At 55.2% G+C, this 27,434-nt stretch overlaps 1 protein-coding gene across 1 annotated transcript; it reads left to right on the forward strand.

The window, feature by feature from the left end:
* Nucleotides 1-799: 799 nt before the first annotated feature.
* Nucleotides 800-27,428, forward strand: NPTXR (neuronal pentraxin receptor). Its single transcript, XM_025398085.1, has 6 exons — nt 800-808; nt 921-1,700; nt 17,010-17,235; nt 18,801-19,048; nt 22,634-22,813; nt 23,063-27,428. Exons 1-6 carry the CDS (start codon nt 800-802, stop codon nt 23,285-23,287), a joined length of 1,668 nt encoding a protein of 555 aa, XP_025253870.1. The 3' UTR covers nt 23,288-27,428.
* The last annotated feature ends 6 nt before the right edge of the window (nt 27,429-27,434 follow it).

The following is a 27,434-nucleotide window of genomic DNA, read 5'->3' on the forward strand; positions in this document are numbered from 1 at the left end:
CAGGAGAAAGTAAAACGCTCCTCCGCCACCCCCACAGCACAGCCCACTCCCATTCCTGCTGTTCCTTCTGGGCCTGGTCCACATGCCCACCAGGCACGTGGCATCGCTTGCCAGCGAAGGCAGACTGCAGTGGGGGGCGGGGAGGCGTTCTCTGGACCTGTGATGCTCTAAGCCCCCAAGGATTCAGAGGAGAGAATTTCCATCAGCCTCTGAGATCACAGGAAGATTTTGTAATGAGGGTGGTGGGGAGTGAACTCTGCTCCTTCAGAACGTTGGAGGTGGGGGTGATGGGCAGATGGCCACAGTATCTCAGTAAGTTAGGTCAGTAACTTAGGTCAAAATCCGCGCCTCCCCCAACCCCCAAAACTGGCCTCTTCTCCTCTAACCGCTCCCACTCCAGCCCCATCCACAGTCTGGTCCAGTGAAACGTGCCTGAGCTCGCAGGCGGCTCCAACGCAGCCACCTGGTGACCTTGGACAGCGGCCTGACCTCCGGTGCCTCAGTTTCCTCATTTCTATTGTGAGCCTGTCCAGGGCGAAGCTCAATTGCGACCGAGCTTGTGGCGCCCCCAGCGCAGAGCCCCTCCCGGAGGAGAGCTCCCTCCTGGGTGGCTGTGAGCATAACCGGCTTGGGGAGGGGGCCAGAGCACCGGAGGGCTGGGATGGGGGTCACCCAGGAGCCCCGCCGCGCGGCCCTCGGGTCGCCGCCCCCTGCGCTGTGACCGCGACAAGATAAGGTCCCAGGCGCTGCCCTCGCTCCTCGCCGCATCCCCGGCGGCGCCCCCAGCCCGGCGCCCGGCATGGAACGGGTGCGGGGCTGGGCCAGGGCCGGCCCGGGGGAGCGAGTGGGGCGGGGCCGCCGCGCCCGCTCCCCCTCCCCGCCGCCTGCCGCCTTCTCCTCCTCCCGCCGCCCGGGCTCAGAGCGGCGGCAGCAGCGGCCGCGGCGACAGCTCCGGCTCCGGCTCCGGCTCCGGCTCCAGCGCCTGCCCCGCTCGGCCCAGCGCGCCAGGGCTCCGCGCCCCAACCCCGCCGCCGCGCCTGCCGGGGGCCTCGGGCGCCCCCGCCGCCCGCCTCACGCTGAAGTTCCTGGCCGTGCTGCTGGCCGCGGGCATGCTGGCGTTCCTCGGTGCCGTCATCTGCATCATCGCCAGCGTGCCCCTGGCGGCCAGCCCAGCGCGGGCGCTGCCCGGCGGCGCCGACAACGCCTCGGTCGCCTCGGGCGCCGCCGCGTCCCCGGGCCCGCAGCGGAGCCTGAGCGCGCTGCACGGCGCGGGTGGCTCAGCCGGGCCCCCCGCGCTGCCCGGGGCACCCGCGGCCAGCGCACACCCGCTGCCGCCCGGGCCCCTGTTCAGCCGCTTCTTGTGCACGCCGCTGGCGGCCGCCTGCCCGTCGGAAGCCCAGCAGGGGGACGCGGCGGGCGCTGCGCCGGGTGAGCGCGAAGAGCTGCTGCTGCTGCAGAACACGGCCGAGCAGCTGCGCCAGACGGCGCTGCAGCAGGAGGCGCGCATCCGCGCCGACCAGGACACCATCCGTGAGCTCACCGGCAAGCTGGGCCGCTGCGAGAGCGGCCTGCCGCGCGGCCTCCAGGGTGCCGGACCCCGCCGGGACACCATGGCAGACGGGCCCTGGGACTCTCCTGCGCTCATCCTGGAGCTGGAGGACGCCGTGCGCGCCCTGCGGGACCGCATCGACCGCCTGGAGGTGAGCGACGCGCGCCGTCGGGGGAGCCGCCCGGGTGGTGTGAGGGGCCGCCCCGCCGCGGTCGCCCCGCGGTCCCCGAGTCTCCGGTCTCCCGTCTGTATTCCGGGGACGATCGCGCCTTCCTCGCTGGCAAGGCAGGGGGATTCCGATAGGGAACGCGGGCAGGCGTCTGGCACGGTGACTGAGGCACAGGGGACGCGCCAGAAAGATTCGCTCCCCACCCTTTTCCCTCTCCAGGCACCTCTCTGAGCCTCAGTTTCTGTGTCTGTAAAATAGGTATAACAGTGTCCACCTGTAATGGAAATGGAATCAAATGTAGGGGTGTGAAAATGCTTGGCACGTACTAGGACCTCATTGAATGTCCCTTCTTTCGGACACCCCCGAATCAGCACCAGCTCCACCCTCACACTCTGGCCAGGAGATGGAAGCGCTGTCCAAGGGACTCGGGGTCCTCCCCTCATTACACAGAGCCGGGAACAGAGTGCCCCATAAGACAAACCTGGGTGCCCCTCATCACTTCCCTACCCTGAATCTCCCACTCTGGCTCAGACTACGACCCAAACCGCAGGAGCTCAGGTTCCAGGCACCCAGCCTCACACACCTGGAAGCCCACAGCTCTTGGGTGGGGGCTGAATGGCGAACAAGGCCCCACCGAGCTCCTCCTCCTCCACTCACCTTTTCCAGGCTTTCCTGACTCAGTCTTGGGGCTCAGACATAAGGAGTCCAGCATAGGGGAACCCACTCTTGGCTGTCATGTGACCCTGGGCCAGTCATTTCCCCCCTGGAGTCCCATGGCCACCTTCCTCCCTGTAAGAATGAATTTGGGATTCCCAGAAGTGCAAGGCAGACAGACTGGGCAGGACAAACATCCAGGACACATTCACCACCCCAGCCATGGACTGACTTCCAGACCACAAGGAAGGGGGTTAAGCAAAAAAATCAGATCTGCGGAAGGAAGAGGGAGAAAGAGGCCAAAGCCCGCGCTGCCCCCTCTGCTACCTCCACCCAGGTGGAGTGAATCAGGCAAGTTGGAGGGAGGAGAGAGGCAGGGAGTAAATGCAAGGACCCCTTACCCCCGGGGCTGTTTAAGTTAAATCCTGGGCAACCAGCACAGGTGATGCCCACTCGCAAGGCTGAGGATGTTGTGGTCCGACAGCCCTCAAGGATGCCTGTACTGGTGTCAGCACCCTCCCTACAGGGTGTCAGAGTGCAGCCAGGCAGCCATTGCAGCCAACCCCTCACCTTACAGATGAGAAAACTCAGCTCAGAAACGTCCTAAGAGGTTTGGCAGAAGCAGGAGAAAAGCCAGGCCCATACCCACCTCTTCCCCGACGCCAGTTCTGGGGGATTTCTAGTAAGAGAACCAAGAGCCTGAAAATAATCAGGAAAAAGCTGAAAGTATGCAATGAAGGGAAGTCTTAGTTTTCTCACCTGTAAAATGGGGATAGTAATAGCACCTACCTCATTGGGATATTAGGAGGATTAAGTACTTTATATGAAAGGCCAAGAATAGTGTCTGGGACACAGGTATGTTCAGTCAATTTGAGTGATTGCTATTTTTATCATTAAGCTATAATATTACTCATTTTTAAAATACAGTCAAAACTCAAAATAGGAGCAAACAGGTTTTAGGCAACAGGTTTTAGTCATGTAAAAAACAATTTTTGACTTTCATTAAATAAACTTCCTCGTGCCTGCCACAGCCCCTCTCCCCACGCCCAGATGGCACAGGTGGCTCCTCCCACGTCTGGGGCTGGCAGGCTTGGACCTGCCTTGGACCTGTGCCCCCAGCACCTGCAGCACTTGGCAGGGTGGCCTCCCTTCCCGTTAGCCTGCTGAGGTTGGGGGGATCCTGGCAGCTGGGATTTGGCAAGAGGTCAGCCTTCCAGGCTGGGGGAGCCCTAGCTTCCCCATGGATACTTTCTCCTCTTTTCTGAGTGCAGCAGCCACAGACAGAGAAGGGCAGGGGCCTGCTTGGCCACCAGGTCTGCCTTCTGAGCGTGGCTAGGAGGGGCTGGGGCTGAAGCTGGAGCCCAGCAGACACAGCGTGAGACCAATTGGCTCAGCGGAGTCCCATGCACCCGTTAGCCACTGTCCAACCTCTCCCCTCTCTTCTCATTCAGTATCCTCAAAGTCCCCAGATTTTCAGTGTCTTCTTTCCCTCCCAGGATACACTGAAAGTGCTCTTGCTAATGTCCCCAAGATGATAAATGAGGACTTCTCAGCCCTTATCTTGGTGGAACCCTCTCTGACACCTGACCCTGCCTCTCATCCCCTCTTGCAGGTCTCCATGCCCTGGGCTTCCAGCCGCCTCTCTCAGCACCCCTCCTCCTCCCTCTGTCTGCTGCCTCTGTCTCCCTGCAGCGTCCTCCTCCTTTAAGGGGTGTGCCCTTCTTGGCCCTCACTTTCCCTGGGTGCACTCAGCCACGCCCTGAGGCTTCCCACACCCATTCCACGGAGGGGCCCCAAACCAAAGCTTAGTGTCCAGCTCAGGTTTCCTTCCCAAGCTCCAGATTTGGCATCAACACATCGGCCTCCTGAGCATCTCCCTCTGGTTGTCCCATCAGCCCCCTAACCACACTGTGTTTCAGCTTGAACCGGGTACCTCCACATGCCCTGAGAAACCATCCTTGGCCCCTCCCTCTCCCCCCAGTTCTCACTGGCCTCATCTCTGCACGCTTGTAGCAGCCTCATCTCTGGTCTCATGACTTCCGGCACACGCTTCCCTCCATCCTTCTCCAGGCAGCCCCAAGGGTCTTCCTTAAGCCCACCATGGCGCTCTCCTAGGGTGCAAACTCCTCAGTCCACTCCTAAGCTACCACTTCGGATGTGGTCCCCCCTCCTGACCCCTCTCTCAGTTCATTCCTGCCTCTGCCTGGATCACCCCCAGCACATTCCTGCTCCTCATTTCAGAGTCTGCTCCAAGGACACCTCCTCTCAGGAGCCATCCCTGTTCACACTCTGTCCCCTTCCTATCCCCACCTGGGCTTCCATAATCGTCACACTTCCCTGCTGGCCCCACCAGGCACATCCGTGCATCACCTCCCTCCTACAAAAGGGAAGGGAAGGTCTGATTGGCATGTCCTCTCCCCAAAGCCTCAAGTGGGAGCCACATTTAAGGGCTTAGGGGAAATGTCTTCTTTTCCATTTTTACTTGTGTTGTTATTGTTGTTCATTGAAATAAGTCAAAAGGTTTTGGGGAGAATACTGCATTCGATTGCGTCATTTTCTCCCTTTTTGCAGCCCCCTTTCGGTCCTTATCCTTATGCAGCCATTGTTTGAGAGCTGCTGTGTAATTACCATTTTAATGACGCCATAATATCCTGGGATTCATCTGCAGCTCCGCATCCATCAGTCACTTGACCGGCTCCTGTTACTGGAGATGTAGGTGGTTCCTAAATTATTTTTCTTCCAGATGTTCATTGCAGGATCCGTTTCATGCAGAGAGCTGTTTGTTTGTTTATTTTTGAGTCCGTTGATTTCTTTAGGCTGAATTCCCAGGAGTGGTATTACTGGGTACTGGGTCAGAGGATATCGACTTTTTTTTTTTTTTTTTTTTTTTTTTTTGAGACAGAGTCTCGCTCTGCCGCCCAGGCTGGAGTGCAGTGGCCGGATCTCAGCTCACTGCAAGCTCCGCCTCCTGGGTTTACGCCATTCTCCTGCCTCAGCCTCCCGAGTAGCTGGGACTCCAGGCGCCCGCCACCTCGCCCAGCTAGTTTTCTGTATTTTTTAGTAGAGACGGGGTTTCACCGTGTTAGCCAGGATAGTCTCGATCTCCTGACCTCGTGATCCGCCCGTCTCGGCCTCCCAAAGTGCTGGGATTACAGGCTTGAGCCACCGCACCCGGCCTTTTTTTTTTTTTTTTTTTAAAGACAGAGTCTAGCTCTGTCGCCCAGGCTGGAGTGCAGTGGCGCAATCTCGGCTCACTGCAACCTCCGCCTCCCATGTTCAAGCAATTCTCCTGCCTCAGCCTCCTGAGTAGCTGGGACTACAGGCATGTGCCACCATCACACCCAGCTAATTCTTGTTTTTTTAGTAGAGACGGGGTTTTACCATGTTGGCCAGGCCGGTCTCAAACTCCTGACCTCAGGTAATCCGCCCGCCTCAGCCTCCCAAAGTGCTAGGATTACAGGCGTGAGCCACTGCGCCTGGCCAATATTGACTTTTTATGGCTGAGGCCAGGAGCCACTTTCCAAGAGTTGGCCCATTGATGTGGCTACAGGCCATGCATGCATGTTCCCTGTTCCATTTTTGTGTTAATTTAATGTATATATACAACAGAACTTCAAGATTAATTTCAACAGCATTTCTTTGGCATAAACCACATCCTTAACCCAGCCTGGCAAGCTGATTGCCTCCGCCCATCCTGGAGTGGGAGCCAAATAACCATCATAGCGAACGCTTACTGAGCACTTACTATGCAGCAGGCCCTGCGAATTATCTCATTTAATCCTCCTAAAATCTCTATGAGGGAGGTACAAAGAAACCAAGGTTCAGAGAGGTTAAGGAACTGGCCCCAAGTCAGCAGTGGAGCCCAGTGTCTGGCTCTAGAGCCCTCGTTCTTCATCACCAACTCTAGACCCATCTGGAGGGGTCAGACGTCACCCACCTTCGGGAGCATGAGAAAGACAGGTGAGCCGGGCTCAGTGGCTCACATCTGTAATCCCAGCACTTTGGGAGGCCGAGGCAGGCGGATCACGAGGTCAGGAGATTGAGACCATCCTGGCTAACACAGTGAAACCCTGTCTCTACTAAAAATACAAAAAATTAGCCGGGCGTGGTGGTGGGCACCTGTAGTCCCAGCTACTCAGGAGGCTGAGGCAGGAGAATGGTGTGAACCAGGGAGGCGGAGCTTGCAGTGAGCCGAGATTGCACCACAGCACTCCAGCCTGGGCAACAGAGTGCAAAAAAAAAAAAATTGCCAGGTGAGGGCGGTACCTGTGCTAGTCACTGTCCTGGACCATTTCTGCCTCGGAACCCCAGAGTGAGAGGCGTGGAGGCCAGTCCTTAAGACTTGCCTTGCTGACCGGCTAGATAGCCAGGAGACTTTCTGCCAGACCTTCACGTCTACTGCTGCTGCTGCTGCTGCTAGTAACTAACACTTACTAGACACTTACTAGATACATATTAGCTTATTCAGTCTTCAGTCCTATGATGGAGGCTGTACGCATTCCCATCTTACAGATGAGCAAATAGAAGCTCAGAGAGAGTGAAGGACACAGACCCAGGCAAATCCCTGCCCCGCCCCCCACCAACTTCGGTTTTCCCCTCTGTACAATGAATGATGCAGCAGGCCAGATACTCCCTAAACACACTTCCAGCTCTAAAAAGTCTCTGAAATAGGTCAGGCGCAGTGGTTCACACCTGTAATCCCAGCACTTTGGAAGGCCGAGGCCGGCAGATCACTTGAGGTCAGGAGTTCAAGACCAACCTGGCCAACATGGCAAAACCCTGTCTCCACTAAAAAATACAAAAATTAGCCAATTATGGTGGCACGTGCTTGTGGTCCCAGCTGCTTGGGAAGCTGAGGCAGGAGAGTCGCTTGAACCCAGGAGGCGGAGGTTGCAGTGAGCCGAGGCAGTGCCACTGCACTCCAGCCTGGGCAACAGAGCGAAACTCTGTCTCAAAAAATAGAATAGAATAGAATAGAATAGAATAGAATAGAATAGAATAGAATAGAATAGAATAGAATAGAATAGAATAGAATAGAATAGAATAGAATAGAATAGAGTCTCTGAAATAGAAAGGCTGGGAGGCACAGGCTTGAGTTCTTGCTTGTGACTATAAACTAATCACATTCCCTCTCGGTGCCTTGGTTTTCTTATCTGTAAAACAGGCGGGAGGAGGAGCTAAGTACCAGCCCCCTTAGGCTCTACATCCTGAGTTCTTGGGTAGATGGTTTCTAAATAGGGATTGTGTGCCTTGTGTGTTTATGGGGGTTACATGTGTGTGCCGCCCTCGAGCCCCTTCCACCCACTCCCAGAACTATGTTTCTCCGGGAAATCTGCAGATAAACAGCGGCTTCGAGGATCTCTTGGTGTCTTCTCTAAATTCCGTTGGTTGTCTTTGCTTTTCTCTGACTTTGCTGCCCATTCTAGAAGCTTCTGCCCAGTGGGCACTGGTTCCCCTGACCCTGCCTCTTTGGCAGTGAAGAGGGCTTGGGAGAAGGGAGTGGCTGGGGGCCGCGGAATGTGGAGAGAGGGCTTTTGCTACTGGGCTTTGGTTGGAGGATGTGGATCCACAATGTCCTCCCTCCCCCACAGTGCCCCTTCCAGCCCCGAGAGAGCTGCAGTGTGGAACGTGGAATGTGTTCCTGCTATAGACTCCAGGGCCAGATCACCTGGGTGCAAATTCCAGCTCAGTCACTTGAGAGTTCTGTGACCTTAGGCAAGGTGCTTAACTTTCTCAGCCTCAGTTTCCTGTCTGAAATGGAGATTTGAAAACCTGTCGGGGCCGGGCGCGGTGGCTGACGCCTGTAATTCCAGCACTTTGAGAAGCTGAGGCGGGCCGATCATGAGGTCAGGAGATCGAGACCATCCTGGCTAACAAGGTGAAACCCTGTCTGTACTAACAATACAAAAGATTAGCAAAGCGTGGTGGTGGGTGCCTGTAGTCCCAGCTACTCAGGAGGCTGAGGCAGGAGAATGGTGTGAAGCCGGGAGGTGGAGGTTGCAGTGAGCCGAGATTGCACCACTGCACTCCAGCCTGGGCAACAGAGCGAGACTCCATCCCAAAAAATAAATAAATAAATAAAATAAAAAAGCCTGTGGGACTTGTTTATTTTGAGGTTTATCTTACATTCAAGATACGTGAGAGGTCACAGATGTCACTTAAACAGACACAAATCATAAGTGGACAGCTCAATGAAAATGTATGGATGGATACACCTGTGAAAATGCCAGCCAGATCAGGAATTGGAACACTTTCAGCACCCCCAGAAGGCTCCCTGGTTCCCCTAAAGACACTGGCCTTCCAAAGGCAACAGCTATTCTGTCTCCTGTCACCACAGTCAGTTTGGCCTGTGTTTGGACTTCGTGCAAATGGACGCAGACAGCTGTGCACCCTTGCATCTGGTGATTTTTCATTCAGTGTCACGTCTGTAGCATCCAGCCTTGTTGCATGTACCCACGGAGGATTGCCGTTTTCCTTGCCGTGTGGTGTTCCGTTGTGCAGACGAGCCTTAATTCATTTACCCGTTTTTCTGTGGATGGACCTGTGGGTTGTTTCTGATTTACAAATAAGACTGCTGTAAACATTCTTAGGATATCTGTTGGCGGCCGTCAGCCCTCATTTCTCCCTGGATCGAGCCACGGGAGTGGGTTGCAAGAGGGGCATATATTTAGCGTCGGAAGGTACAGCCAAACATTTCCCCACAGTAGCTGGGAGAGTTTACACGCCCGCCCGCGTGTAAACCTCGCCAAACTCAGTATGGTCATTTTAAAAACATTCCCGTTTCGGTGGGCGTGTAGTGCACTCACTGTGGTTTTAATTTGTATTGCTCTGATGATTCATGATGTTGAGCACCTTTTCTTATGTTTATTGGCCATTTGGTAAATCTTTGCCTGTAGGAGGTGGAATGAACTCAGAGGTCGGTGCTCCTCACAGAGTGAAGAAGGTGGGGCACGGGGCCGGGGTGGGGGGCCTCTCCCCAGGACAGTCTTGGGCACATCATCCCCGTGGAACTCTGGGGACAGGGATACAAGTAACCAACCCAAGGTGGGAGCACTTAGGTGATTCCACAGCCCTTGTTTTACTCCAGGGGAAGCTGAAGCTCAGAGAGGCTGAGGGACCTGCCCACAGCCACAGAGGCTGAGTCAAGACCAAGCCAGGATTTCTCACTGAAGTGGGCTATGGGTGGGGGACCTCCATCTGCTGAGGATTTTGGCTGGGGCCTAGAAGGCGTGTGGGCAGGCAGGACCTCAGCAGAACTCCCAGCTGGGCTTCTGGAAGCAGCAGCCTGACAGGAGGGACTTTTGAAGGGAGGAGCAAGGGGCCTGGGGCCAGAGGGGTCTTTAGACAGGGTCTAGGGTCTCGGACCTGGGAGGTACACGGCCAACCCCATCCGTGCTCCCTCTTCCTCATCCTCCTCCCCGTTCGTCTTCTTTTCTTCAGCTTCAAAGTGTCATTAGGAGACCAGGATGATCAAAACCACCCTGTCCTTTGCCCACCACTCACCTGCTCCCCGCCTGGGTGGGAGGAGGTGGAGTCACCTGCTGGGCCTGTCCCTGGAGAGGAAGGCAGGGTGACAGCATGGGGTTTCTCTGAGAAGGCTTCCTGACCCCAAACTTCCACCCTGGCAAGACCTGGTGGCCTGGCCATCCCAGAACAGCCTCTGCCTCACCGCCAACTGGGAGCACCGCCACCGGCGGAACCATGGGGCCATATTTGCCTTTGGGGCCACAGCACCTGGCACTTGGCAAGAGGCAGCAGGGGTGAGCTCACCCTCTGCACCAGGCCTGTCAAGGACCTTACAATTGAATCCCACAAGAACTATGGGACTATTACTATCTCTGTTTTACAGATGAGAAAACTGAGGCTGAGAAAAGTTCAGAAGCTTGCCCAGCTCACTCAGCTGGCATTTCCACCCAGGCAGTCTGGCTCCAGGGCCTGCACCATGATGCACTATGCTCTCCTGCCTCTCAACAATAGCAAAGGATAATAGTAATGGTGACAACCACATACTGCCTCTTATGGTTGGCCACACTTCATATCTGTTCTTTCATTTTATCATTATTTATATCCCCAAATGTAGTACTATTATTACACCCATTTTATAGATAAGATAACTGAGGGCCAGAGGAGTTAAGCAACTTGCCCAAGGCCACAGATCTAGTAAGCGAAGAGCTGAAAATGACGCTGGCCTGTCTAACGTGAGAGTTCATGTCCACAACCACGACGGACGCCATGTTGCTGCAGCACACATGGATGAATGGATGGATGATGGATGGATGGATGATGGATGGATGGATGGATGAGTGCTCTGCAGCCCTGCCAGAGAAACTCTCAAGGCCCACTTCTCTCTATATAGAGCATCTCAGTTCAGGCATCAGGGAAGCTGCCATCTGGAGGGTGAGCAGGCACTGGGCAGAGGAGGGGTGGGGGCGGGAAGAATGTTCTTGGAGAAGGAACAGCATGTGTGGAGGCCTTAGGGTGAGAAGGAGTTTGGGGCAGTTGAGCAGCAGAGGACTTTCAGTGGGTGTGACCTAGGTCCTGTCTGGGTGAGGGCTGAAGCCAGGAGGACAGGGACTTTATTGGCAGGGAAAGGGGGCTGTGGAAGGATTTTAAGCAGGAGAGCAACGTGGCTGGATTTGCCTCTGGCTGCTGTGTGGAGGGTGGGAGTGGAAGCTGTGACCCAGTCCAGCGGACAGTAGCCAGGACTAGGGAGAAGCCTAGGAGCTGAGTGAAGCTCTGGGTGAGACGCAGGGTTAGATTCAACCATGAGAGACACCACTTTATGAAGCTCTGGGTAAGATGCAGGGTTAGATTCAACCAGGAGAGATGCCACTTTAGGATTGTTTTCTTGTTTTTAAAAGAAAATCATTGTCAAGTGTTTCAGATGGGCAACAAGATATAAATACTACTACCCAGGTCCCTGCCCAGGCTCAAGAACCAAACATTTCCAATCATCTGATCCCCATCCAGAGCCTCCCCAGTGCCAGCCACAATCACACACCCCCAAATGGCCACCACGGTCCTGAATGAGTGTTGACCACTCCCACGCATTTCTCATGCGTTTAGCACCTAGTCATGTGCCTTTTAACCACACAGCACATCGAGTTGAATGTTTTACAACTTTATATCGGTGATATCCAGCTGCTCTGTAACTTGCCTTTTCTCTCAATATAATTATGCAACAAAAACATTTCGGGCTGGAGATGGAGAAAGGTGAAGCCCTTCAAGAACTCTTTAAAGAATGTTAGTCACTGCCGGGCATGGTGGCTCACGCTTGTAATCCCAGCACTTTGGGAGGCCGAGGCAGGCAGATCACCTGAGGTCAGGAGTTTGAGACCAGCCTGGCAAACATGGCGAAATCCTGTCTCTACTAAAAATACAAAAATTAGCCAGGCGTGGTGGCAGGCACTTATAATCCCCTCTATTCTGGAGGCTGAGGCAGGAGAATCACTTGAACCTGGGGGGTGGAGGTTGCAGTGAGCCGAGATCACACCACTTCACTCTAGCCTGGCAAAAGAAACTGCGTCACACACACAAAAAAAATTGTTAGTCGTGACATTAATAGTAGACACGCCTGTGATGCTTCCTATGCCTACTGCACACTAAGCGCTTTCTATCTATGGACTTGGTCAATCCTCACCACAATGCTATGAGATTTATTATTTTACCTTTTGGGGCCAATGGGGAAACTGAGGCACGGCAGCCTTACATAACAAGGCCACTCCACTGATGGAGCCCAGGTGTGAGCCCCAGCAGGACTCAAAACTCAGGGGATGGTTGGATGGGGGAGGTGAGGGGCCATGGTCCACACTGCTCCCCCTGAAGGCTGCTCACTTTCCACCTGGTCCTGCTGCCCCTGCAATCTGCCCCTGGAGAGGGAGGTGGGGTGGCAGGATGGGGTTTCTCTGAGAAAGTTTCTTGACCCCAAACTCCCGCTCTGGCAAAACCTGGTGGTCTGGCCATCCCAGAATGGCCTCTGCCTCACCGCCAGCTGGGAGTACCACTGCCTGGGTGATCCTGGGCAGGGGCGGCTGTGCAGAGGGTGGGACTCTGACCCTCAACAGACCCAGACCAGCAGTGTAGGCCTGAGGAATGAGCACAGCCTGTGGGCTGTGCAGAGGATGGGACCCTGGCCCTGGAGTTCTGCACCTGCCTTCTGCTCCCTGCAGCAAGGGAAGAGACCCCGGGTGGGGTCAAGGTGGTGGGGCTGCCCTGCATCATCCCAGCCTCAGCCACCCTGCGGACCCTCTAATCAGTTTCATCAGTCTCCCTTTGCGAAGCTGCCCTGCGCCATGGTCTCACACAACCTTCTGGACCTTCTAGACTTCCCGTGGCCATTAGCACCTTTCTTGCTTTGCCTTTGAGTTAGGCAGGGCAACCTGCACTGTGCCCACTTGGCAGATCAAAAAACAGACCCAGACCATCAATATGAGCCTGAGGAATGAGCAGAAATTTCAGGATCAGGAAGGCCAGGCTGGAGTGCTGGCTCTGCAGCATCACAGGTATGTGACCTTAGGCAGGCACCGAGCCTCAGTTCCCTCATCTCTAAGTGGGCCTCCGTACTTACCCAGGCTGTTGAGAGCAGCCTAGAACTGTTTGCACAGAGCTTCCCTAGTGCGGGGCCTGGCATGCAGCAGAGTGCTCGATGGAGACAGCTGCTGCCATTAGCATTCTGATTGAGTGCTAATGAGCCCAGCACATTAGTGGTTGAGCTGGGCCTAGAACAAGGGGCTCTGGCTCTAGGCCCAGCACACTTACGCCAAACCCCACCCTGCACTCCCAGTGGGACAGGCCATGGGTTCTCAGCCTCCACCTTCCTGCCCCAGCAGGAGCTGAGTAGAGGTGCTGGCGTCATTATTCCCTCCATCATCTTAGGTGAGGGGCCCACTTGGCATCAGGCCGGGAGCCCACGCGGCACAGCATTCGCCCACAGCAGATGGGAAGTGGGGGTGCGGGAGTCGTGTTCTTCTGATTCAGACACTGGGACAAGGAAGGACTCACACACGATCAAGCGAGCCCACCTCCTCCATGGCCTTCCTGGCCGCTGCAGAGCCAGTGGCTCTGACAAAAGAACAGCTTGAGCACACACCCCCTCAGCCTGCACGTTTTCTCCTCCAAACGGCGTCTGTTTAAATAGCCTCGACACGCTGTTCTTGCTGGCAGGTCTTCCTCCCTCTGTTCTTCCTGGCAAGTCTTCCCCCCTCTCTCCCTTTGCTGGAGAGAGGAGATGCTGGCTCCAGGGATATCAGCTTGGCCCAGCCCCATTGCTATAGACAATTCAAAAGGACTCCTGCCTCGGTTTCCCATCTGTGAAATGGGGATAGGAAGAGTGCCAGCCTCAGCAAGTGGTTGCGAGGATTCATGAGTAAACACATGCCAAGTGCCAGTGATGGGCCTGGTGCACAGCCTCATTCCATGCATGCCCCTCTGGCCTCAAGCTTGGCACAGAGGGGGTAGGGAACTGAGGACAGAACAGCGCCTGGGACTGGGGAGACCCTGCCCCAGCCCTTCCAGCCCTGAGATGAAATGCATCCCGTGAGCTGATTGCCTCAGTCCAAGGCTTCCTGGAAGTCCAGCCATCTCGAATGCAGTGGGTGGCTGAACCTGTCACCCTGTGGGCCATCCAAGGTCACTTGAAGGCTCTGGAGGTAATGTGTGCCCCATCAGCTAATGTAGTCAAGCCCCACAGTTGGCATTATGCTTTTATAGTCCATGAGGGCCTGTCACTTGTCCTCCCATCCTTCCATCTGTCCTGGGAATGGACAAGAGGAAGCCTGTTTCACCCCCCACACACTTTTTTTTTTTGAGTCTCGCTCTGTTGCTCAGGCTGGTGTGCAGTGGTATGATCATAACTCACCGCAGCCTCAACCTCCCAGGCTTAAGCAATCCTCCTGCCTCAGCCACCCAAGTAGCTGGGGCTACAGGCATGCACCACCATGCCTGGCTAATCTTTGTATTTCTTGTAGAGATGAGGTTTCACCATGTTACCCAGGCTAGTCTCGAACTCCAGGGCTCAAGCGCCCATCTTGGCCTCCCAAAGTGCTGAAATTACACACATGAGCCACATGCCCAGCCTGTTCCCATTTTAGAGGAAGGGAAACCAAGGCTTTGTGGTTAGTCTGCACCAGAGCCAGGGTTTGTAGGCACCTTGACAGAAGGAGCCCTCGGGAAAGCAAAGATGAACATAAGGGGGGAGTGCACTGTAAGGCTCCTATGCCCATCCCATGCCCACCTTCACCTGGCCTCCACCCCAGCCTGGTGGGCCAAGTAGGCATCTGCGTGGATAGGCGGCTGTGACCTCTTACACAAGAGGTGGGTAGGGGGGATAATGGTGGCCAGAGTCCCCCCTCTCCCGCTGCTTTCATGGGTCCCTTTCCAGATCCAGCCTGGATGACCTCAGTGACTTGTGTCATGGAGAGGTTGATCCTTAGCCCCTCCCCACTGCCAGCAGAAGAGGGGGGTTGCTGAGTGTGAGTGGCACCAGACCCCCTGCCCTATGAAGCAACCACACCTTTCCCATGGCAGCCAAGGGACAAGTGGGACAGAGAAGGAATAGGGCTTCTGGAGAGGCTGCCTGGCAGATGCCAAGAGAGGCTGTGTGGTGAGTGATGCAGAGGGGGTGGACGAGCCAGACTGCTAGGCTCAGCTCCCAGCTCTGCTACTGCTCCTGGTGTGATCTTGGTTAACTCACCCCAGTTTTCCTGCCCCTGAAATGGGGATACTGTTAAGTGGATTCAGAGAGGGAATGTTTGCAAGGTGTCTGCTGGGGCTCAGCCGGCAACAACAGCATCCCATTCAGTCTTCCCACCTACCCCACGCACCCAAAACCATGCCCTTGGCACCCACTGCGGGCCAGGCTCTAGGCACTTCCCTTACCTGCCATCGTTGAATGCTGACCAGCCCTGGAGGCTGAGCATTCCAAGTGCCCATCTTATAGAAGGGGAAAAATGATCCCGGAGTGTTAGCCCGCCTGCCCCCACTCTCACGGGGAAGTGGCAGAGCCGAGGCTGGTTCCTGCAACTCCTCAAAGCCAGGTCATGTTGCTGTCCACACTGGCAGCTCCCAAGTCTCAGGCACTGAGTATGGCAGTGGTCCTTTGCCCCCAGCACTCTGACGCAGGGGGCGCACTTCTCCCCTTGTCCCATGGCTAGAAGACAATCTCACAGAAGTTAAGGAAGAGCATGCAGCTCAGAAGGAACACGCGGCCCTCAGTCACAGCAGCCGCCAGCAGTGTCCTGTCACCCAGCAAATGACTGAGAAGGCCATTGGCTGGGCCAGTGAGGCTGGGCGAGGGATTCTGTACTTGTCCCAAGCTGCAAGGCCATCCCCTCACAGCTTAGGAAACTGAGGAAAGGTGGGGTTCTTGGTTTTCTGTTTTGCCTCCAGCCACAACTTCAGCACCTGGGGCAGTGCCCAGCACAATGGAGCTGCCTTCTGAATGTTTGCTCAGTGACTGAATCACAGAATGCAATGGGTTCATGTCTGGGGCCTAAGCCTGGGAGCAAGGAACTGACTGAGCAAAAACTTCCCAGGCCCCTGGGAAGTTCACAAGCATCGGGCCTGGTAGCAGGAACCGTGGCGGGGGGGAAACCAGGAGGATGGTGGAGGATGGGGAAGGTTTAATTTAGCTCCTAGCAGCTCTTTGAATTATTAATCTCCTACTGACATTTCTGTGACATGTCTGTCACAGACTGTCCCCTCCAAGAGTCTGGACCCGTGGCCTCACCTGCCTTCCTCCGCCCCAGAAGGAACTTCTACCAGCATGAGAAGGGGAAGGAAACCCTCCCAGCTCCTGTCCCAGTTCTGCTGCCCATGGGGTCTTAAGATAGGACAGGCATGTGGTGGGAACTCTAAACACTTAGACCTCATCCTGAGCTGGATGGGGGATGTCAGAGCCTACCCTGGAACACTGTGCCCTAGACAGCAATTGCAATAAGTGGCTCTGTTTATTGATATTTAATCCTTAGTCCTCCCCACAACTCTCCAAATAGGTGCAGTTCTCTTTTGACTAAACAAGTTCAGAGAAGTCAAGATATTTTCTCAAGAGTCACATAGCAGATTGGTTCCCGAGCTGGTTTTGAACCCTGAGCTGTCCGACTCGAAAGTATGTGATTTTAACCACCTGCCACCCTGGTATGGTCAAGCCACCAGGGCCCTGCTTCACTCCCTGGGTGGGCCCAATGGCCACACAGAGCCTTTTGCCAAGGACCATTCTAGAGAAGCTTGCTGAGTAAAGGAATGAAACAGTCCGCCCCTTTACCAGCCCATCAGTGTCTAGCCTTGCTGCTACGAAGGACTAGGGTGGGGTGCTCAGCCCCGAGTGTACCCTGAAACCACCTGGGGGACCTTCACAGTACTCACGGCCAGGCCCCACACCCCCACCACGGGCTGAGCTGTCCTCAAGGGCCGGGGCCAGCTCTGACTGCTGCTCACCGTCATGCGCCAGCACCAGGAACAGAGCCTGCCAGGGACCCGGGATGCATCTGTTGCCTGCTGTTGGCATTGTCATTCCCATTTTGCATATTGGAGAAGCTGATGCTCCCCTGGGGTCACTGAGCAGGTGTGGTAGGCATCTGAGTGTTCCAAGCCTTTCCTTCCTCCCCTCAATTGACTTATCTTTCTCTGCCCTGTGAACAGCAGGAGCTTCCAGCCCGTGTGAACCTCTCAGCTGCCCCAGCCCCAGTCTCTGCTGTGCCCACCGGCCTGCACTCCAAGATGGACCAGCTGGAGGGGCAGCTGCTGGCCCAGGTGCTGGCCCTGGAGAAGGAGCGTGCGGCCCTCAGCCACAGCAGCCGCCGGCAGAGGCAGGAAGTGGAAAAGGAGTTGGACGTCCTGCAGGGTCGTGTGGCTGAGCTGGAGCATGGTGGGTCCTGGGTCCTGTAGAGGGCAATGGAGGGGTCCTCAGGGTGACAGAGCCACTCAAAAAATATATCCATGCTCCCCAGAGGCTAACACGGACAGACGGGAGGGTGGGGAGAAGGCTGTGGAACACACAATGGAGAGAATCATTGGGGGATATTATTATCATTATCAGCATTATTAACAGGTCTCATTTTCTGGCACTTACTGTGTCCTGGGAGGGGGTGAAGTACTTGATACATCAGCTGATTTAATCTTCACAGTTTTCACAGATGAGAAAACCGAAACTCAGAGAAGTCAAGTGATGTGCTCAAGGTCACACAGACAAAAGTAGTGGGTCTAGACCTCAAACAAGGTCTGACTCCACAGTCATACATTTAACCACCCACAAAATAGCAATTTCAAGGAATCAGTCAGGATTTTGTTTAACACCTGTGCCTGGCACTGCCAAGGGTCAGAGGAACATAGTGGGCAGGGTACAGGTATGAGCATAAGGAAACCTGGCTCCTGGTTGCGTATCTGTCTGTGGCTTGCTCTGTGACCTCAGAAGTTCACTTCCTTCCCCAGGCCTCAGTTTTCCTCATCTGAAAAATGGGGGTTTAGGACTCATGAGCTCTCAAGGACCTTTCAGCTTTGCAGTCTTGTGAAGACCACCCTTAAGAGGCTTACAGACAAGCTGGGGAGAACAGGGGAAATGATGAGCAGTTAGCTGGGACCAGCTTACATGGGGAACAGGGGTTCAGGAGAAGAAAATACAGGGCCAGGCACAGTGGCTCATGCCTGTTATCCCGACACTTTGGGAGGCTGAGATGGGTGGATCACCTGAGGTCAGGAGTTCAAGGCCAGCCTAGCCATCATGGCAAAACCCCATTTCTACTAAAAATACAAAAATTAGCTGGGTGTGGTGGTGCATGCCTGTAATCCCAGCTACTCGGGAGGCTGAGGCAAGAGAATTGCTTGAGCCTGGGAGGTGGAGGTCTCAGTGAGCTGAGATTGCACCACTGCACTCCAGCCTGGGCAACAGAGGGAAATTGTCTCAAAAAAACAAAAACAAAAACAAAAACACAAAAGAAAGAAAATCCAAGCTGCTTCCTGGAGGAGGTGGCCCTCAAGCTACTTCTTGAAAACAGAGGTGGGGAGCAAATTTCAGAATGGAGGGGCCATTGCAGGGACTCAGCTGCAGGGGAGGGACAGGTCTGGTGGCTCAGGGCCAGCATCCTGGCTGGGGCACAGGGACAGGAGAAGCAACCTCCAGCCCTCCTCAGCCCTGCCTCTGGTCTGTCTACCCCAAGTCTCCCAAGGGGTCAGGGGAGGCAAGTTTAATTTGTTGAAGGTCACGTGGCTAGGAAGTGGGGGAGGCGAGATTTGGTCTCAGGACATCTGAGGTCCAGAACCCCTGCACTTTAATCATGCCCCTCAACACAGAGGTGGAGCAGAGAGGGCCCCGAAGGCACTGGGCATGCAGCAGGTGCCTGGGAGCTGTTAGCCTTCTTTCTGAAGTGTGCGCTGTCCACCCCACCCTTTTCGGTGTCCACCGACCTCCACCACATCTGCCTTGCCCACCCTCAGGGTCCTCAGCCTACAGTCCCCCAGACGCCTTCAAGATCAGCATCCCCATCCGTAACAACTACATGTACGCCCGCGTGCGGAAGGCGCTGCCCGAGCTCTACGCATTCACCGCCTGCATGTGGCTGCGGTCCAGGTCTAGCGGCACCGGCCAGGGCACCCCCTTCTCCTACTCGGTGCCTGGGCAGGCCAACGAGATTGTACTGCTAGAGGCGGGCCATGAGCCCATGGAGCTGCTGATCAACGACAAGGTGGGCAGGGCTGGCGGGGAGGGCTGGTGGGGGGGACGGCGACCCTTCCAGGAGCTCCCACTCCACACTGGGCTCTTTCATTCTCCTGCTCATTCTCCTGCTCTGCATATTCAGCACACATTAAATGCCTACTGTGTGCCAGGCTGGGCTCTGGGAATATAAAGACAAGCCAGACATGGGGCTACCGGAAGAGAGGCTGTGTCTAATGGAGGCTCTAAGTGTTGTTCCATTTTACAGAGGAGGCAAGTGAAGCTCTTGGAGATCCAGTGACTTCCCCAGTGACCCAGCTATGGGACAGGGTTGAGGTGTCTGCCGCCAGGGCCCTGCTCATCCTCCTGGACTTAAAGAGAAGGGAGGTGGCTGGGCGCGGTGGCTCATGCCTGTAATCCCAGCACTTTGGGAGGCCGAGGCGGGCAGATCATGAGGTCAGGAGATCGAGACCATCCTGGCTAACACGGTGAAACCCCGTCTTTACTAAAAATACAAAAAAATTAGCTGGGTGTGGTGGTGGGTGCCTGTAGTCCCAGCTACTCGGGAGGCTGAGGCAGGAGAATGGCTAGAACCTGGGAGGCAGAGCTTGCAGTGAGCCAAGATCGCGCCACTGCACTCCAGCCTGGGTGACAGAGTGAGACTCCATGTCAAAAAAAAAAAAAAAAAAAAAAGGGAGAGAGAGAGGGAAGGGAGGTGCACAGACCTACCTGGGGATGGAGGGAGGAAGGAAGTGCTCATGGCCTCCTTGTTCCTTCTACTTCCCTGGAGCCAGCCCCTCGGGCCCTCCCCGCTATGGAGAGTAGAAAGGTGTTGTGCTCAGGCTCTGGGGCCCAAATGCTGGTTTGAGTCTTGGTTCTGCATCTTCACCACTGTGTGACCTCAGACTAGCCATCTACCTGCCCTGTGTCTCAGTTTTCTTATCTCTAAAGCAGGAATGATAAGAACTCTTGCCTCTTAGGGTTGTAGTGAGAAGTGGCTTAAATGCACGTAGAGGGCTTTGAGCAGAGCCCAGTGTTTAGCAGACATCAATAACTGTGAGCTATTTTTATTACACTGGGCACTGTGCTAATAAGCAGTTTACTCACATTATTACCCTTGATCTTCCCAACAGCACTGGGAAGTAGGTACCCTCATTATCGCCATTTTGCAGATGGAGAAACTGAGGCTCAGAGAGGGGAAATAATGCACCCTGGCCACACAGCTGCTGGGGTGTGATGTGATTCAGGGTCTTGGACTCCAGAAACCACCTCTTAACCCGTCCCCTGTTCTGCCCTTGGGCCACCCATCTTCCTCATGCCCAGGCCTCCCTCCCCGATGCCCCTCCTTCAGCCTGGCTGGGAGGCAGGACAAGGACAAGGCAGAGAGAATGATGTGGCAGGAGTACGGTGATTGAGGGGAGAGGAGGGGGAGTATCTTATCACTGTCATCCACTCCTAAAGCTCCTCCCCCGCCTGCCACATTGCTTTGGGCCTTGCAGCCATGGTGGTCTATTGAGACCCCCTGGAAATGCAGATACCACATATCATACCCACCTGTGACCAGCACACGACACATAGAGCCACTAGGAGTGATTGACACCCATCAGAACCCAGCTGAGGAGAAGGTGCATTTCATGGCATTCTGGAGGGGGAGGAGGAGGAGGGAGGAGATAAGTCCAGGGACCAGTGACTTTCCCTTGTGGCCCAATAAACCCTACGACCACCGGGGTGGCCGGATCACATCTAGATCCTGCTGCCTGGTGCCCTTCATCACCCCCTGGCTGCCGTCCTTGGCCTGGCCCAAGTTCAGCACTCAGTTCTCTTTAGAAGGAATTCAGCACCCTGGACAGGGCATCGCGCAGCCCTGTTCTGGGATACTCTGGAGTCCTTTTGAGAGCCAGCCTCACAGACTGCTCACTGTTCCCGTTTTATTCCAGCCTCTAAGCCTTTACTCCTACTGTGCCCACCACTTGGTTTGCCTAGCAATGGAGTGGTGGATCCATTGTCCTTCCCGACGGGTTTCGACGTGGCCTCTGTTCCCATATCCCCTCTACCTCTGGGCCTCGCAGCCTCTGTACCTCCCATGTGCTCTCCATTATTTTGTCTTATAGCATTGCCCCGAAGTCCTTCCCTTCCTGAAGACTAAGCTCATTTAAGGCAATGACCAGCTCCACATCCCCAGTGTCCACAACAAGGCCAGGCACCACGTCAGCCTCAGAGAATGTTACATTAAATTGTGATTGCAGGCCGGGCTAGATGGCTTATGTCTGTAATCCCAGCACTCTGAGAAGCCAAGGCAGGTGGATCACCTGAGGTCAGGAGTTCAAGACCAGGCTGGCCAATATGGTGAAATCCCCTTTCTACTAAAAATACATAAAAAAAAAAAAAAATTAGCTGGATGTGGTGGTGCATGCCTGTAATCCCAGCTACTCGGGAGGCTGAGGGAGGAGAATTGCTTGAACCGGGAGATGGAGGTTGCAGTGAGCTGAGATCACACCACTGCTCTCCATCCTGGGCAACAGAGTGAAATTCCGTCTCAAAAAAAAAAAAAAAATGTGATCTCAAAAAAAAAAAAATCAGATCTCCCCCAGACGAGGGAGCCCTTTGGGAGCACCAAATCCATAGACAGCAAGCACCTTTCATCTTAAAGGCCAGCTCTAACCCATCAGCAGTGACTTCCCAGAGCACTGTGTTGAAGGATCTGAGCTAAATCGAGGCTCGTGATTGATTGGCTATGTCTGCCCTGGGTGGAAGAAGAGGCAGCAGCTGTAGATTTGCCATCCCTTGTCTGACCTCCCTTTACAGATAAGGACACTGAGGTCCAGGGAGGAAGGAGCAGCCTCCCCAGATCACACAGAGGGTGGTGGCAGAGCCAGGGCTCCAAGGAGCCTGGCCTCTGAGTCCAAGGCTCATTCTATCCCTGCCAGTATTTCTTTCTTTCTTTTTTTTTTTTTTTTTTTTTGAGACAAAGTCTCGCTCTGTCGCCCAGGCTGGAGTGCAGTGGTGCAATCTCGGCTCACTGCAACCTCCGCCTCCCAGGTTAACGCCATTCTCCTGCTTCTGCCTCCTGAGTAGCTGGGATTACAGGCTCCCGCCACCGCGCCTGGCTAATTTTTTGTATTTTTAGTAGAGATGGGGTTTCACCGTGGTCTCGATCTCCTGAACTTGTGATCTGCCCGCCTCAGCCTCCCAAAGTGCTGGGATTACAGGCATGAGCCACCGCGCCCGGCCCCCTGCCAGTACTTCTTGAGCCCCAGCTGTGTGCTGAGTGCTGTATGAGGTGTTCAGGGAAAGTTGGGATTATGAGACATCCCTCCCACCCTAAGTGACCTTAATAGGCCACTTTTATAGACCTTAACAGGTTGGAGAGTGAGTGAACTACCTCGTGACAACTGAAAACCAAAACCAGAGAGTCCCTTGTGATCTGGTTTGATCTTTGAAGAAAGAGGAGAGAGGAGTCAGGGAAAGACACTGGGCAGGAGGATGGAGAGGGTCAGGCCTGGGGTTGGGCCCTGGAAGGATGGACATGGGTCTCCCCAGCCCCACCCCGCTTCCTCAGCCATGGGCCTTGGGCCTTGGGGCACCTCTGACCTGGGGTTGGGGGACCTGTGTCCAGGTGGCCCAGCTGCCCCTGAGCCTGAAAGACAATGACTGGCACCACATCTGCGTCGCCTGGACCACAAGGGATGGCCTATGGTCTGCCTACCAGGACGGGGAGCTGCAGGGCTCCGGTGAGAACCTGGCTGCCTGGCACCCCATCAAGCCTCATGGGATCCTTATCTTGGGCCAGGAGCAGGTAAGGCTCAGGCTGGTATTGGGGCTGGACCTCCCCATTGTGCAGATGGGCAGACTGAGGGCCAGAGAGATCAGAGACATGCCCAAGGAGCTAGAATCTTGGAGGTGGGGCTAAAGCTTTGGGGGCAGGGCTTCAGTGGGGACGAAGGTGGGGCTTCCTCGGGGACAAGAGGCTGACTGAGTCAGCCTGCCTGTCTTTTCTGCTCCCTCATTCCACATCTCTCCTTTCTCTGCTGCTGTCTTGGCCCAGGATACCCTGGGTGGCCGGTTTGATGCCACCCAGGCCTTTGTTGGTGACATTGCCCAGTTTAATCTGTGGGACCATGCCCTGACACCAGCCCAGGTCCTGGGCATTGCCAACTGCACTGCGCCACTGCTGGGCAACATCCTTCCCTGGGAAGACAAGCTGGTGGAGGCCTTCGGGGGCGCAACAAAGGCTGCCTTCGATGTCTGCAAGGGGAGAGCCAAGGCATGAGGGGCCACCTCATCCAGGACCCCTCCTTTGCCTGCCACTTTGGGGACTTGAGGGGGGTCATATTCCCTCCTCAGCCTGCCCACGCACTAGCCTTCCCTCCTGCCCCACTCCTGGCTGTGCCTCCCGTTTCCCCTTACCTGTACCCACACCTCCAGAACACCCGCCCTGTGAGTGTGTCCCCTGTCCCCACCCGGGTGGGGAGGAGCATCTCAAGTGAACAGTGGGAGCCTGCCCGCCTGGCATTGCACTGGAGTTGTCTCTTACCCCACCCCTCCCTGCCCATCGATTGCATCTGATTTCACTAATTTTCACAGCACCCCCAGTAGGGTAGGTTTGCCTATGAGAGGGACCCCACTATCTCAGTGGTGGGGGTGGCCACCCACTCCCTTGTCCCCCATGCAACAGGCCCAGTGGCTTCCCCTTCAGGGCCACAACAGGCTGTAGAAGGGGATGATGAGGACATCGGAGGTTAGACTTATCCTCCTCCCACTTTCCACCAGCTGCCAGTCAAGGGCAGTGGGATCTCAGTGGAGCCTCCCTCACCCTACCCATGCCTCCCTCTTCCTCCTCTTTCCTCCTCTCTTTGTGTGTAGTGGTTTGAATGTTGGTTCCATGCCTGGCCCAGCCCCACCTCAGTCTCCAGGACATTCCTTTCCCCGCTCCAGCCTGGAGGGAAGGGAACAAAGACCCCGGGAGGCCAAAGGGCTGCAGTCACCCCTTGTGCTCACCCATAGCAATGGCCACTGGGATAGTCATCCCTCTCCCTCCATGCCAAGGACAGGACTTGGGCCACTTCAGCCTGGGCGGCAGCAGCCCTAAGGCAGAGGCCTCATGGCTCAGGAGACCCTGCCTTTGGCAGAGCCACATTACCTACCCTGTGCATGGTCCTGGGGCAGGAAGGAAGAAGCTGAGAAGGAGGGGAGAAGCATGAAACAGTGGGCAGAGCACTGGGTGAGAGGGAGGAGCCCTTGGTTCCTAGCCAGCCCTGCTAATGTCCTGTGTGGCCTCCTATAAGTCCCTGCCCTCTCTGGGCTTGGCGTTCCTCATTCGTGAGCTGAGGCCCTCAGTTTGGTCATTTGCTCTCCAGATTGGGTGTGAGCTTCTCTGTGATTCCAGGTGGATATGTGGGGAAAGCACTGGTGACCCTGGGCTTAGCAGGGGTAGGTCCCAGTACTCGGCAGTAGATGGGATGAAGTCAGTCATGGGTTAGGGTCAGCAGAGATTCAGAGTTGAGGGCAAGGTTCAAGGCAGACTAACCTCATGCATGGATTGTAAAAAACCAGCTCCCTCTGGATCACCCCAGCCTGGCACCCTTGCCTGTCTGAGAGTATCTCAAAGGGCTGATGCTTCCTGGTCCCCTTGAGTCATCACCAGCTTCTCCAAGAGAGTGTCAGAATCTTAAGAGCTGAGAGGCTGGGCATGGTGGCTCATGCCTGTAATCCCAGCACTTTGGGAGGCCAAGACGGGCAGATCACTTGCAGTCAGGAGTTCAAGGTCAGCCTGGCCAACATAGTGAAATCCCATCTCCACTAAAAATACAAAAAATAGCCGATGTGGTGGTGCACGCCTGTAGTCCCAGCTACTCGGGAGGCTGAGGCAGGAGAATCTCTTGAACTGAGGAGGTGGAGGTTGCAGTGAGCCGAGATCACACCATTGCACTCCAGCCTGGGCAACAGAGCAAGACTCCGTCTCAGAAAGTAATAATAATAATCTTAGAGATGAGAAAAGCCACCCCATCTGGCACCACATCTGCATCTTGCTTGTGAGAAATGGGGAAGAGTTCAGGGAGGACCCGTGACCTGCACAGGATCACAGAGCACAATGGGTCAGAGCCAGGACTAGAGCTCAGGGCATCTGACTCCCTCTTCAGTGCTCTTCTCCTTCCATGCTGCCTGCCCTTGAAGGCCTTTGAGTTCAGTCTACACCTAAGCAGGTGGACATCTGAGAGGTCAGATACTTTCCAATATGACACCTGGAACATCTTCCTTTACGTAACACCCAAACATCTTGGCGTCCCCCCCGCCCAGGAAGTGCAGGGAGGGGGTTGTGATCCCTGGGCGCTTCGGCAGAATGGAGAGCTGAGGTGTCCCTCCTCTGCTAGTCACCTACCAGGTGTCTGAGCAGCTGCAGGCTCCCTGGCTCAAGTGGGCATTGTACCTTTTGTCTGCCTTTTTGTTCCCTGTCTGTCTCCACTCCCTGAGGCCACTTAGCCTGAGACATGATGCAAGAGCCACAGGCCAGGGGGCTCAGTGGAAGCTCCTCCAAGACGCATTGCCTCCAGCACCCAGATCCTTCTTTCCATTTCGAGAACATAAATAGATTGCCCAGCCCCTCCAGTACAATCCCACTGGAAGAAAAGGCAATGGCGGACTTCAGCCAGACCCGCTGAGACCTAGGTTGCCATGGTAACAGCCAATGACATCAACCCAAGGGCTGTGTCAAGTGTCTCATCATAATGGCACTGTTGCTGGGGTGACGGCAGAATTCAGAACTTCGATTTCAGTGACACCAAGCTTGATCTGTGAAGAAGGTAGCTCTTGTGGAGGACTTGGGAGAAGGATGAGGTCTTAGGAAGGAGGTGACAGCACTTGCTTGGTCACTTGAGCCCACCCAGACACACGACCTCGAGTCCTTTATGCTTTGTCCCAGTGAAGATGAGACCTCTGATGTCCAAGCCTTGTTCCCGTGCCGCCTCACCCACTCAGCCTTCCAAAGGGAACAGGAACAAATTTCCCCAGCGCCACTGTTTGGGTCCCACTTTTCCTATCTTCTGCTGCCCCTGAGCACATCCAAGCAGACAGGGAAAGAGGAGTCAGACATGGCCCAGTCACATCCTAAGCTGCTCCCTGGCTGATAACCACAATGGAGCCCGTGTTTGTCCTGCCGTCCGGCACTGCACTGAGAGTGGCACTGGCACCATCCTGTTGATCCTCACAACACAGTTCTAAGTTAGGGCATTCTTGGCTCCGTTAGACAGGTGAGGAAATTGGGGCACAGAGAGGTGATGTCATCTGCCTGGCGTCAATCAGCTAGCGAGTGATGGAGCCCACATTCCAAACCAAAGGGGGTTACTTCCAGGGGCTGAGTACCCACTCACTGTGTAGAGTGTCATCTGGGCACCATTGCTCCAGATGTGTTCTGACACCATTCCCCAGCCCACAGGGCTTGAAGTGAAGGAACAGAGGCAGGGAGGGGGCCAGCCCTAGGGCCAGGGTCCCCTTGGTGAAGCTATGCCATGGGGCTCAGCTGCTTTAGGGAATGTGTCCCTTCCACCATGGGCCAGAGCTTTAGCCCTTCTCTAGCTCAGCTGGAGTTCAGAGGAGAGCTGAAAAAGAAAAGGAAACTGAGCATCTCCCAAGAGTCCTTGGCAGGGAAGGGGAGGGAACTTGCTGTTCCTCCAACTCCTGCTTGGGGCCAAGCCCTAAACCAGGTGCTTCCCAGCTGTTATCTGCCAGATCTTCCCATCTTGTGGCACGTGGTGCCCCCACCGACATCCCAAGGGGACCGATCCCCTTGCCACCACTCTGCATCACCTGGGACCACAGATTTGCGCAGGAAGGGCTCTGAGAGGAGGCCAAAGCCCTCATTTTACAGATGAGGAAGCTGAAGCCCGGGGACGGGAACGACCCTCAAGGCCACCCAGCTAGACACGGGAGACTTGAGCCCAGCCTTCTGACTGCGTTCAGCCCTCTCTAGAACACAGCAGCCTCTCCCAAGCACTGAGTCCCCCCTCCTCTGTGTGTCCCAGCACCCTTGGCCTGAGTAAATGTGGAAAGGGGCTCCCTCCCAGAGACGGGATTCCTCTGTTCACCCTTTATTCCAGCTGCCTGCCACCCCAGACCCTACCTCCCACCCTGACCTCCGACCCCTGGGTGGGGAAGGGGCTCACGTGGGCCCAGGCTGAGTGTGAGTGAGCATGTCAAGTTGTCTGACACTGTAACATTAGTGCACCCTACTGACAACCCCTCCCCAGCCTCACCCCTTTCTCCTCTCCCTGTTTTGTACATAAATTGACATGAGCTGCAACATGTGTGCGTGTGTGTGCGTGTGTGTGTGTATGTGTGTGATCTGTGTCATGGTTTTGTTACCTTTTTGTTTTTGTAAACTTGAATGTTCAAAATAAACATGCTGTTTACTCTGAGGTTCT

Source organism: Theropithecus gelada, chromosome 10 (genome assembly GCF_003255815.1).
Source record: "Theropithecus gelada isolate Dixy chromosome 10, Tgel_1.0, whole genome shotgun sequence".
Taxonomy (NCBI): Eukaryota; Metazoa; Chordata; class Mammalia; order Primates; family Cercopithecidae; genus Theropithecus; species Theropithecus gelada.

Excerpts from the sequence above, each read along its gene's own strand:
- NPTXR (XM_025398085.1), top strand. Across the intron at positions 17,236-18,800 it reads TGTGGCTGAGCTGGAGCATG|GGTCCTCAGCCTACAGTCCC; the intron begins GTGGGTCCTGGG and ends GCCCACCCTCAG. Across the intron at positions 22,814-23,062 it reads TTATCTTGGGCCAGGAGCAG|GATACCCTGGGTGGCCGGTT; the intron begins GTAAGGCTCAGG and ends GTCTTGGCCCAG.